Here is an 11,583-nt window from a genome sequence, read left to right on the forward strand (position 1 = left end):
GCAGCCTTTGCCGTATTAGTTCATGCTGAATGAATATTTCTTTTGGGTACTTGCCTGCAGTTCCTCCTCCCACGATGATATAGTCAAAGCTTTGTTCAGTCCGAGCCATGAGTCCTCGTCAGGTAACACATCGCAACTGAGTATTCAGTCTCTGACGGGATTTATGACGCCGCAGAATAAACTCAAATTTGATACACAACGAACATAAGCAAACCAATGCTTTCTTATCCCGCAAGAACAGATGCTAACTCCGTGTCATCGTCATTCCTTGGGATGTTTGCATGTGAGATTTTGGTACCATCCGTGGCCGGACCCGAGAAGTGGGGCAATCCGCGGACATGTCCGTGGTAGGGTCCGGACGCGTCAACTCTGCAGTCTTTCATGAGATGTAGCACTGCCACTTTAGTCAGACTTAGCCGCGAAGTTTTGTTCATTGTTTTTGAGGTGCACATAAGTTTCATAGATTCTGGGTCAAGTCTAGAAACCTAGTGCCTGCCAAGTTCCAGGGTAACCAACGGGTCACACATACATAGTCAAGGTCGATCCACTGCAGGATCTTTGCAAAGCTTGTTTTTTATACAATACCTAATCAACAAGATCAACATGTCTTAAATCATTTGTGTATTTCGTAGTCGTCTAAGAGAACTGGTTCTCTACTGAAGATACTTAGCCCTTTCCCGCTCAGGTGTATGATTCTCATGGTGAGCTCAAAATGAGTGGTAAAATTGTTCAACACCAGCCAAGCAGGATTTCTTTAGTTTGGTTTGTTTTAAAGACTCAATCATGTTGAAATATCTCAAAACTATCCCATTCTATGGCTTTCTTTTGTAATTTATTGTGTACCAAGGTGAATCTTGACTTTGGAGGCACCAGGGGTACATATGTTGAATCAGTCAACAGTGACGAGGAACATAAAAATTATCAATTTGAGTTCAAATACACATTCTACTATTCTATACGCTCTACTCAGCAGCCACCACAGCTAGTCAAGTCTCTATGGTAGAGACGGCGTCAATCAACTTGTCCAATCCTGACACAACCCGCCCAACTTCGACGCCTGCATCCAACCCTTCCGGATCATCTCGCAGATCGACATTTCCACCAGGGGTAACAGCAATGGCCCGGCCTGTTCCACGTTAGTCTTTGTCCAACTGTAGAAGTTAGATTACCATACCTTGAATACGTTGATCAACAGCACATCTCAACGCCGCATCGACAACATCGTCAACCTTGGCGAACTGGATCTTGCCTTTCAGATGCTCGACCTGGGACTCCGTCATCGGAGTGGGGATGAACCACGGCGCAATCAAGTTGGAACGAATACCCAATGCCTTGAGGTCGTCTCGTGAGTGCTTCCAAATACCGCGGACAGCAAACTTGGTGGCTCCATATGCCGTGAATCGAGCTCCGGCGATGTACCCTCCAAGAGATGCCATAAAGATGAGACTCTTCAGACGCGAGGCCTCACGTTCAGAGTCAGGAGTCGGTCTGAAATAATCAGCCGCAAGCTTTGCAGTGTAATATGTTCCGGTGATGTTGACGTCGAAAACAGTAGTGGATGGCTCGGAGAGCTCTTCCCCCGCAGCCGGAGTTACCAGGTTGAGAAAAGTCTCGCTGAATACGGCCGCCGAGGGAATAACAACGTCGATGGTTCGAGTCGGGCAGAAAGTACTAGCACTTTCAAAGGCCTTGGCCTGAGAAGCCCACGAAGTGACATCGGTATGGACGAATTGAACACTGTCATGGTTAGCCCAGGTTGTACCACCCAGATGGGACAACTTACTTGTAACCCTCAGTCGTCAACTCGGCAGCATATTTCTCGCCGAGTTCCTGTTGGAGATCTGCGATAGTAACGTATGATCTGAAGAGAAGAGATTAGTCAGTTGGCATTCCTTAATACCGAGGAACATTTTGTTGTGCACCCAGCCTTTGCAAACGCCTTGGCCATAGCAGCGCCAAGACCTGAAGCACCGCCCGTAATCAGGACTCCTCTGCCAGCCAGGCTGCTCAGGTCAAGCGGAGTTTCAAGGTCGGCCTTGCTCATGTTGAAGATAGTTGAAGATGAATTTTGAAGGATTATTTAAGTGGTATTGCTGTCGATATAGTCCAATATAGACTGATCGGTTTCGACTTACATACAGCTTATACTCGTGGGCTTGGCGTGGTGTGGAGTACACGCAACGGGTCCGGGCCACCATGGAGATGTCCGCGGACAAGTCCGGAGTGTCAATCATCAGCTTCCACAAGCACAGCCCTTTTTCCTCTCCTTCAATTATTATAAAAGACCTCGGACTCTTTCGTTCTTTCAGGTTCAAATCAGTCCAACACATCCTGCACCTTTACTAATAACCACCAATACCCACCACCAATACTCAGCATCTACCACCACCTCCACCAATCACATACATTCCTCCCACCTTCACCATGTCCTGCAACAACAACAAGACAGAGGAATTCCACATCAGTGAGATCCCAAGTCTCCACGGCTACGTAGCCATTGTCACTGGCGGTGCGAAAACTCTCTTCCCTCAGTCTCTAATCAAACTAACCCATCCAAGGCAACTCTGGTATCGGCTACGAGACAACCCTACAACTCGCCAAGCGAGGCGCCCGTGTATACATCGCTAGTCGATCCCAAGATCGCGTCAACAAGGCCATCTCGGATATGAAGCATGACGCAGGTCCTCTAGACCTTCACTTCCTCAAGCTGGATCTGCAAGATCTCCAGAGCGTCAAGGTCACCGCTGCGGAGTTTATGAGCAAAGAGCCTCGTTTGGATATTTTGATCAACAATGCTGGTGTAAGTCCTACAGTACATCTTTGCTAATCATCACTAACAAGTCCACTGCTAGATCATGGCATGCCCCTACGAGTTGACCAAGGATGGCTTCGAGATCCAATGGCAGACTTGCTTCCTTTCTCACCATGCTCTCACTCTGTCGCTTCTACCGGTTCTACTCGCTGCAGTCCAGGCTAGCGGCAACATGAACCGTGTACGAGTGATCAATGTCGCCAGTGATGGTGCTTTCCTCATGGGACCGAAGAGCATCAACTACGAGGACCCCAACATGACAAGTCTGACAGGTGCAACGGCGCCATGGTGCGTAAAGCCTTAGAAAGATATTACCCAAATGGCATTTTCTAACTGGCTTATTAGGAGGAGATACGGCCACTGCAAGCAAGCCAGCATCATCGCCGCCAAGGCAATCACCGACCGCTACCGACCGAGCGGCATCATGGTCTTCTCAGTGCACCCCGGCATCATCAAGTCGAACCTACAGAGCCACGATACCAGTTTCCTCGGAACTTTGTCCCGCACAGCCATGAAGATTGCTCCTACGTCAACTCCCCTCGACGGCGCAAGAACCTCGCTGTTCTGCGCCACAAGTCCGAGGGCCGTTTCGGCAGCTGGCCTTTACCTGGTTCCTTTTGGAAAGGTCGATCCCAGGGCCAACAAGTGGTTGAACGACGATGAGGCAGTGGAGAAGCTGTGGGAGTTGGCCAGCACTCAGCTCAAGAGGCACGGGTTCGCTATCGAGGACTTGCCCAAGTATTCGGTTTGAGTTTCTGGAAAGTGGTGTATGATAGACGCGGAGCATTGCATTTGTCGTAGTTAATTATCTGATATCTGAAGCTAGATGGTGTTTGCTAGATTTACTCGTATTCGCTTGGTCTTTGACCTTTCAATTATAGATTGTTCTTTGTATCAGCACGAGGTTACAAACAAAGGAACCCACTCCTGCTGCAAGTGATCGACGGTTTTCTTTCAACTATGCCACTGGTCGATTTGTCGATTTCTTGGCAAGCAATTCATCATTGAAGATGCATCACGTGACCGTCAGCGTTGCTATGGAGTACGCGTTATCATCGCGAGTCAGACTGGCACTGGCGTTCTTCTACAGTGGTGTAGTTTGCAGTGTTGCAACCTCGAACAGAAAGCAACAAGTTCAAGAAACATGCAGCCAGCCCGGGGTATTTTATCATGTTCATCTTGCCGACAGAGAAAGTAAGTTTCCCTCCCATCAACACCTCGAGCTTCCTAACCAGATCCTAGACTGAAATGTAACCGAGATGAACCATGTAGCAACTGCGTCACTAGAAACGTTAGCTGCGTATACCCCCCATGGCCCAGAGGAAGAGCCCCCGTCACCCAAAGGCGCGATGCGGTTCAGGTGAATCAACAGCTAGATGCGCGCGTACGCCAGCTCGAGCAGCTCCTCGGAAACATCGTCTCCCAGATGCCCGGTGAGCGTCGGGCTGCGAATTCCCAGACTTCTGGTGACTTTGCTAGTTCGGAAGATACTCTTCCCACTGAAACCTCTCCTCAACATCTAACCTCGGGCTCTTCGCCCAGTGGGGAGCTCGAGGTCAAGCCTGGTCGGATGGTGTCGAGCAACACTGAGATGATATACGTCTCGGGCAGCCATTGGACAGCAATATGCACCGAGGTAACGAATTTTCCCATCTTTTTGACCCAAAGTCTCTACTAACAGATGCCATTTACTTACATTCGATAGGTGGAGAAAATCAGAGAGCATCTCGATCGGGGGGACGCCGCTGCGCAGGCGGATGGCCAAGACCAGAGCCAAAACCATGGACCCATGCTTCTAGAAGGCGTAGGTCAAATATCAAATATTGAAACTATCATGGCCGACATCCCACCAAAGGATGTAGTTGATAGGCTTGTTTCTCGTTACTTCAACTCCACAGAACCATCAACCAGTGAGTGAGTGGACAGGGGAAATACAAGCCAACCATGAGCTAACGCTACTCAAGTTGTCTTTCACGCGCCAACTTTTGAGAAAGAGGTACAAAACTACCCAAGCCGTCTACACTTGTGCTAACAATATCTAGTATAAGCAGTTCTGGCTCGATCCAAAAGGCGCTTCCCTTCAGTGGGTTGCCATACTCTTTGGCGTCATGGAAATGGGGGTGTTTTTATACATGCGGGTTCAAGACGACTTACCAGGAGATTTGGGGAATCCCAAGGATCTCATGGAATCGTTCCACCGCCGTTCCGCCGAGTGTCTGTTGTTGTCCAAATATTCAACTGCCCCTGGTACCTACTCCTTGGAGGCTCTTCTGTTCAACATCCAAGGCGAATTCATACGACGTCGAGACGCCCATCTAGGCGTGTGGATTCTAGCAGGTATCGCTATCCGTTTGGCGATGCGGATGGGATATCACCGCGACCCTGACAAGCACTCCCGTATCACGCCCTTTCAAGGCGAGATGAGACGCCGAACATGGGCACTAGTCTTGCAGCTTGATATCTTGACCTCGTGCCAGCTCGGACTACCTTGTTTGATACAAGAGCATCAATGCGATACACGACCTCCGAGTAACCTTCTCGACGACGATTTTGGCCCTGATTCAGCTCAGCTTCCTCCCCCGCGACCGGAAACGCAAATGACACCAGTGTTGTACACAATAACGAAAGCAAAGCTATCTTCCATCTTCCGGACAATATTCAACCAGGTCTCTCTAGGAAGGACAGAAGCATACGACGAAATCATGGCACTGGATCAACGACTTCATAGTGCGCAGCGAGCCATGCCTCCCAAGTTTCAGATAGCCAACCCAGAAGACTCCATCACCGTGGCCCCCTATGTCCTGATCCGACGCTACAATATGGAGCTATTGTTCCAAAAGTCGCGTTGTATGCTGCACCGCCACCACATGGCAAAGGCCTACCAAGATCCTGCCTACAATTACTCGAGGACTTCCTGCGTCGAGGCAGCCATGGCGCTCCTGACACATCAAGCCAATATCTCCAAGGAGATTCAAGTCGGAGGTCGTTTGTACCGAGATAGATGGTTTGTCTCTTCCTTGGAACGACACGACTTTTCCTTGGCGTCGATGATCATCTGCCTCGAGCTCAGTTCTCGATCCAACGAGCACTCCTCCCGCCCAGGACCAGAAGATCAACAGGGCTTTTTAAAGTTTAGTCGAGAAGCCATGGTTGAGGCATTGGAGAGCTCTCGCCGCTTCTGGGAAGCACTCAAGGTTGGCTCCGCCGAGGCACGGCAGGCTTTCGACATGCTTTCAGTTATGTTAGACAAAGTCTCGACGAACCCAAGCGTTCAGGAGAACCCGCAGCTCCCAACACCCCTAGACATAAATGATGCTCTTCAGGCTCAAATTTCAAACAGTGGTCAGTAGATCGGTTGTTTGAGAGATAAAAGGCTAACATGTAGGTGAAGATCTTTTACAACAACAACAAAGTACAGGCGGACAACCCAATTCCTTTGAGGCAAATATGCCCGAGATTGGGGCCATGTTAAACTGTCCGGACATTGACAACTGGGTATGCACATGGTTTCTGCTGAATGTTCCATCACTCAACTAACACCATGTAATTAGGAACTATGGGAGGCGCTTGTCCAAAGTCCTCACCGAATGGAGGAGCTTCAATATCATGACCCATAAAACTAAACACCAAGAATTCCCGTCGTCTTTTCACGTTGTTGCTGTCGTTGGTTGATATACGGATTGATGCATATTCTGGTTAGAATGTCTCACCGTCTTGGTCATCATTTAGCTGTGCACTTTCAACCTCCCCGCTTCTTCCTGACAACTACAAGCAATAAAAGTTGTCTCACAAAAGTCACTTTGCCCAATACTCGTATCAAGTTCTCAGCACCGCGTCTGATGCCTCTTGAAAAGGCCCATCAGGCGTGTCGTGCCTGTCGGTATTAGCCCTGGCGTGAGTGTGGGGAGATTAAGCAATGACATCTGACATTACACAGGCGCCTTAAGAGGAGATGCACAAAAGACCTGCCTTCTTGTTCTTTGGTGTGTAAGCAATAACTTTGTGCTTTATTACTGCTAACGCAATCAGTGCATCCGTCTTCACAAGTTATGTGAATACCCCGAAGGAGCCATCCCAAACACCATCACCAACACCGCCGTGGATGATAGACTGCGCCATCTCGAGCAACTACTCAGCGTGAACAGCATCTCTCCTCCTGAGGCTTCCAGATCTCCGGCTCTTGACTTCTTCCCGTCTATTCGAGGCCCGACGAGCAACTTCCCTCTCCCTTTCTTCCTGGACAATGACCTCTTTGCACCCCTTCGAGAAAATGCTCTGGCCCAAAGCACACCGTCCTCTCTACCCCAGGTATGCTCGGAATACCTTGGTCACGACCCCATGGAGAGTGTTTCTACCTACTTTTCAACTCTTCACATATGGCTCCCTATGATTAGCAGAAAGCGACTGGTCTTTGAGCTCAACGCTCAGTCTCCCGACGATGCCTGCCTCATGCTACTGGTCCTCTGCATCAAACTCTGCATAATGGATACCGAACATCAACCAAAAGAGCTTCCTCTGTATGCAGTTGCAAGATCTTTATGCTCGGCAGCTGAGACGGGAGGCTTTGTATCTCTACGCCTACTACAGTCTTTGGTACTTCTAGCCGTCTATGAGCTCTCTCACGCCATATACCCTGCTGCATTCCTTACTCTCGGTCGCGCAGCCAGACTTGGGATGTTGATGGGTTTTCATGATAGAAAAGCCGCTCAGCAACTATTCAAGCCTGCCGAAACTTGGACCCTTAGAGAAGAGCAACGCAGGACGTGGTGGGCAATCTTTATCCTGGACAGGTAGGACCATGTAATCTCTAGGTCCTCACAAGAGGGGTTTCAACACATTATAGCTTTCTAACTCTACACTTTAGGTTTGTCAACATCGATAGTTCTTTACCACCTGCGACGCCAGAGCCATGTCAGAGTGAGCTACTCCCTGTCAATGACATCGACTGGGACAACGGGACTGTCGTGCCCAGCGAGCCGCTGTACACTAAGTCTTTCAGTTCGGTTACAAATGTTGGTTCATTCGCACAGACTTGCCAGGCTGCTCATATGCTCAGCAAGGTCATGCGCCACACGAAAGCCAGGGTATCATCACAGGACATCACAGAGCTACTTCCAGAAGCACAGCATCTTCACCAGGCCTTGTCCTCCCTTCATCTTTCTATTGAGAGCTCTTCAAGCGATGGAACACAATCACAAACGTTGGAGCCTTCCACATTCCCGGCACTCGCCTTGTGCTGCTCTGCCAGGCTCGTATTGTACAACCAGTACGCCTGCAACGAACCTTTGGGACTTTCCACAAACGGACCTATCGCTCTAGAGACGGAGCTGCAAAAGGTCGGCTTGGAAGGTATTAGAGCGATAGCGTCTTCTACAGCCCGTCTAGTAGCGCGAGATACGGGAGGGTGTCCGTTTGTCGCCCGGTTTCTCTATCATGTGGCGACCGAGTGCGCCTGGTTCATCAAAGAGAATCATGAGCAAATCATGTATGATGCGCTGGAGGACATTCTCAATGGACTTCGTAGTATGTCGGAGCATTGGGGACTTGCAAGTAGGTATTGAATGGGTCAATTATCGAGAATGATGTTGCTAATGCCATCCAGGAGAGTACATCTCATTGCTCGAGCAAGAGGAAGTCCTCAAACTCATCGACCAAGATGCAGACGTCTCTAGCTCTACATCAACGTTCTGAACATTTCTACATTTTAAATCTCAATGCATTGCGATGGACATTGAAGTGCATGGCTGTGGAGACAACCTATCATCCCTTCCATCAAATCTACCTTCAGCTCTTCACGTCGGTTGAGCTTGCAATACGTGCCATCCTAGCATGCCCCTGGTTCAGCTGCTCCAGTCTTTCGCTGTACAGCCCGTAGCAGTCAGATCCCAGTTGAACTCGCAGGGCCTTGTCCGTGCCATTCTCAGCCCATATTCCCTCGAACAATCCTCGCTCTTCAACGGCGTCAACAACACTCAAGCCAAACAGCTTGGGGTCACCATTCACCACGGTTGGATCTTTCGCCGCCGCATCAATAATACCATTCCACTCTTCCATCTTGGTTCTATAATCCTCTGTGATGCCACCGTCTGGCTTGAGGTGGTTACCAGGGAACTTTGTCCTGAATCCTCCAGGCTCAATGATCATCGTCCTGATGCCAAATGTGGCAAGTAGCTGAGCGTAGGACTCTGTCAGAGACTCCGCGGTCGCTTTGGCGGCACTGTACATCATGTGCTCAGGCTTGCTGACGAAGCCCCATATGGAAGAGATGGAGATCAGCGTGCCAGTTCGATGGCGGCGCATGGCGGGTATCAAGGCTCTCCAGATTCGGATGAAGCCGAATAAGTTGGTTTGGAGGTATTTCGAGATCTGCTCATCGCTCATGTCTTCAACAGTCCCGAGCAGGGTGTTCCCAGCGTTGTTGACCAGCACCCAGTGTGTCGGCTCCTGCTGGCTGAGACGTTCCTCGCGGGCGATGAGCTGCTTTACAACTCTCTCAGCATCTGGACTGGATACGTCCAGCTGTAGCCATTCGCCGCCGAGTTGCTCAAACTCTGGGTTGTCGAGAGCGGCTTTCTGGGTGTTGCGGCCTGTGCCTATGACCCTGTGGCCGGCGCGGAGGGCAGAGAGGGCCATTTCAAGACCTAGGCCGGATGAGGCCCCGGTGATAAACCAGATCTTGCTGTTTGGAGTATTAAGATCCATGTTCTGGGATGTGAATGCCGAGTGTTTGAGTGACTCCGTTGGTGATCGATAGTGTTGGACTCTTGGTGTCGACGGGGGACTGGACGATCCAAGAGTGCTTTCACTTATGAACATTGAGTCATACCGGCTATTATAAACTCAGGCTTCTCGAACGTGTTCCTACGTCATACGTTTCCAACCCGTACGCCGAGTTGGAGCTATCACGCCGCACCCGCTCTCCGGCTCCGCTTCCGCCATGGACAAGTGCATCAATCCTTGAGGTTTTGCAACGATTGCTACTCAAAATTCACTCACAGCACGTCAGTTTATGGAGCTAGTGACTTCACTGAGAGTGCAACGTGTCGTTAAGGCGAGCGGATCGACCGTGGTTCACAGGAGCGGCCTCGAGCGGACATGAGCGGACGAGGCCGCTCGGGTCCGCTCTATCAGGCCGGGCGGTTCTGAAGAGAGGGGCATTCTTGGTGTTCAAGGCGGTTGATGAGCGATCAGTCTTTTCTCAATCATTCATTGATGGGTCAAGAGACGAGTTGACTCACATGTTGAACTGCCGAGGTGCCGTTGAAGAGAGATCAAGGATGGTATAAATAACGGCCAATGCGGCCATCCGCGAAACCGAACCCCCATATCCATCGCTGGCATCTCACCTCTTGTCCAACTGAGAAACATCTTCAATATGGCACCTCTTGTCTGGCTCGTCACTGGCTGCTCCTCCGGCTTTGGCCGAATCTTTGCTCGGCAGATCCTGAGTCGTGGTGACTTTGTCATCGCCACAGCTCGTAGGATTGAGACCCTCGATGACCTCAACAAAGCCGGCGCCTCTGTCATGAAGCTGGACGTCACCGATGATCAAGATACCATCAGCGACACCATTCAAAAGGCCATGAGCATTCACGGTCGCATTGATGTCCTCGTCAACAACGCTGGCTTTATCCTGGGGGGTGCATGGGAAGATCTCTCGCAAGTCACATACTAACACACAAGAGGCTTCCACTAACGTTTCGCAGAGACAAGCAGTTCCGTCAGGCTTTCGAAACAAACGTCTTTGGCGTCCTGAAAGTTACCAAGGCTCTACTTCCCCATTTCAGAGAGCGTCGCACGGGCACCAACGTCTTTATCAGCTCCATTTCCGGATTTCATGGCTACGAGTTCAACGCCGGTTACTCAGGTACCAAGTTTGCGCTCGAAGGTAAGACTCAAAGCTCTTAGCAAAGACCCATTTCTGACGCGCATCAGGCATGGCCGAGAGCTTGTGGAGGGAAACGACGCACTTTGGCATCCGTACTCTGATAGTCGAGCCAGGCCAGTTCAGGACCGAGCTCCTGTCCAGCCGAAACCTCAAGAACGAACCGTCCAAGTTTCCAGACTACGCCCAGCGATCCAAGGATTTCGATGAGTACTTGGCCAACAGGAGCGGGCATCAGGCTGGAGACCCCGAGAAAGGTGTCGCGATTGTGCTTGACCTTGTGCGCGGTGAGGGAGTTTCCAAGGGCAGGGAGATGCCTCTCAGGATTGCTCTTGGAGCGGATGGGTATGAGGTTGTGAAGAACAAGTGCGACGAGACGTTGAAGATCTTGGAGGATTGGAAGGATGTTAGCTGCAGCACCGACTTTGACACACAAGAATAGACTAGTGATCAATGGCCTCTCCTAGAGATGCCATGATGATGAATAACAGTAATAGGCCAAATAGTTCGTAAGGAGTCACACTTGCCATCGAGTTGGGCAGTGTGAACCATGCCATCTGAACATCTCCATCAGCATCTCTCCTGTCAATCTCATGGCATCCAAATGTGTAGAAAGCAATATTTTAACAAGTATTTGGTTGGTATTTAATGGCACCTCGGCAAAGATCTCAAGTTCGACGAATCTTGCTCAACAGGTGGCCTTCCAGTAGTAGGAAGCAGCCTCACTCCATACAGCCCAGCGAGTATCACAGCATGGCTCCAACATCTTTTCGCGGGGACAAGTCCCTATTTCGTGCTCGTCAATCAAGTCCCTAGATTTCCAATCATCTCAGCAACATAACGTTATCCCTTACATACCTCCTCACCTCACAACGCCACGGTTCGA

At 50.1% G+C, this 11,583-nt stretch overlaps 5 protein-coding genes across 5 annotated transcripts; 3 read left to right on the top strand and 2 right to left on the bottom strand.

The window, feature by feature from the left end:
• Positions 1–986: 986 nt before the first annotated feature.
• Positions 987–2,044, bottom strand: NCS54_00724100 (Hypothetical protein; the record flags this gene model as incomplete). The annotated part of the gene is made up of 4 exons (XM_053152672.1): positions 987–1,126; positions 1,175–1,737; positions 1,784–1,861; positions 1,923–2,044. The coding sequence occupies 4 exons, from the start codon at positions 2,042–2,044 to the stop codon at positions 987–989; spliced, it is 903 nt and encodes a 300-aa protein (XP_053008647.1).
• Positions 2,045–2,424: 380 nt separating this feature from the next.
• Positions 2,425–3,563, top strand: NCS54_00724200 (Hypothetical protein; the record flags this gene model as incomplete). The annotated part of the gene is made up of 4 exons (XM_053152673.1): positions 2,425–2,509; positions 2,559–2,800; positions 2,853–3,100; positions 3,158–3,563. The coding sequence occupies 4 exons, from the start codon at positions 2,425–2,427 to the stop codon at positions 3,561–3,563; spliced, it is 981 nt and encodes a 326-aa protein (XP_053008648.1).
• A 419-nt stretch (positions 3,564–3,982) lies between these two features.
• NCS54_00724300 (Fungal-trans domain-containing protein) lies at positions 3,983–8,503 on the top strand (the record flags this gene model as incomplete). The annotated part of the gene is made up of 10 exons (XM_053152674.1): positions 3,983–4,006; positions 4,055–4,062; positions 4,109–4,448; positions 4,518–4,722; positions 4,777–4,808; positions 4,855–6,154; positions 6,198–6,307; positions 6,842–7,602; positions 7,677–8,362; positions 8,415–8,503. The coding sequence occupies 10 exons, from the start codon at positions 3,983–3,985 to the stop codon at positions 8,501–8,503; spliced, it is 3,555 nt and encodes a 1,184-aa protein (XP_053008649.1).
• A 93-nt stretch (positions 8,504–8,596) lies between these two features.
• Positions 8,597–9,514, bottom strand: NCS54_00724400 (Hypothetical protein; the record flags this gene model as incomplete). Its single annotated transcript, XM_053152675.1, has 1 exon — positions 8,597–9,514. The coding sequence occupies one exon, from the start codon at positions 9,512–9,514 to the stop codon at positions 8,597–8,599; it is 918 nt and encodes a 305-aa protein (XP_053008650.1).
• Positions 9,515–10,187: 673 nt separating this feature from the next.
• On the top strand, positions 10,188–11,139 carry NCS54_00724500 (Hypothetical protein; the record flags this gene model as incomplete). The annotated part of the gene is made up of 3 exons (XM_053152676.1): positions 10,188–10,471; positions 10,519–10,700; positions 10,748–11,139. The coding sequence occupies 3 exons, from the start codon at positions 10,188–10,190 to the stop codon at positions 11,137–11,139; spliced, it is 858 nt and encodes a 285-aa protein (XP_053008651.1).
• Between the last annotated feature and the right edge of the window lie 444 nt (positions 11,140–11,583).

Source organism: Fusarium falciforme, chromosome 5, assembly GCF_026873545.1.
Source record: "Fusarium falciforme chromosome 5, complete sequence".
Classification (NCBI taxonomy): domain Eukaryota; kingdom Fungi; phylum Ascomycota; class Sordariomycetes; order Hypocreales; family Nectriaceae; genus Fusarium; species Fusarium falciforme.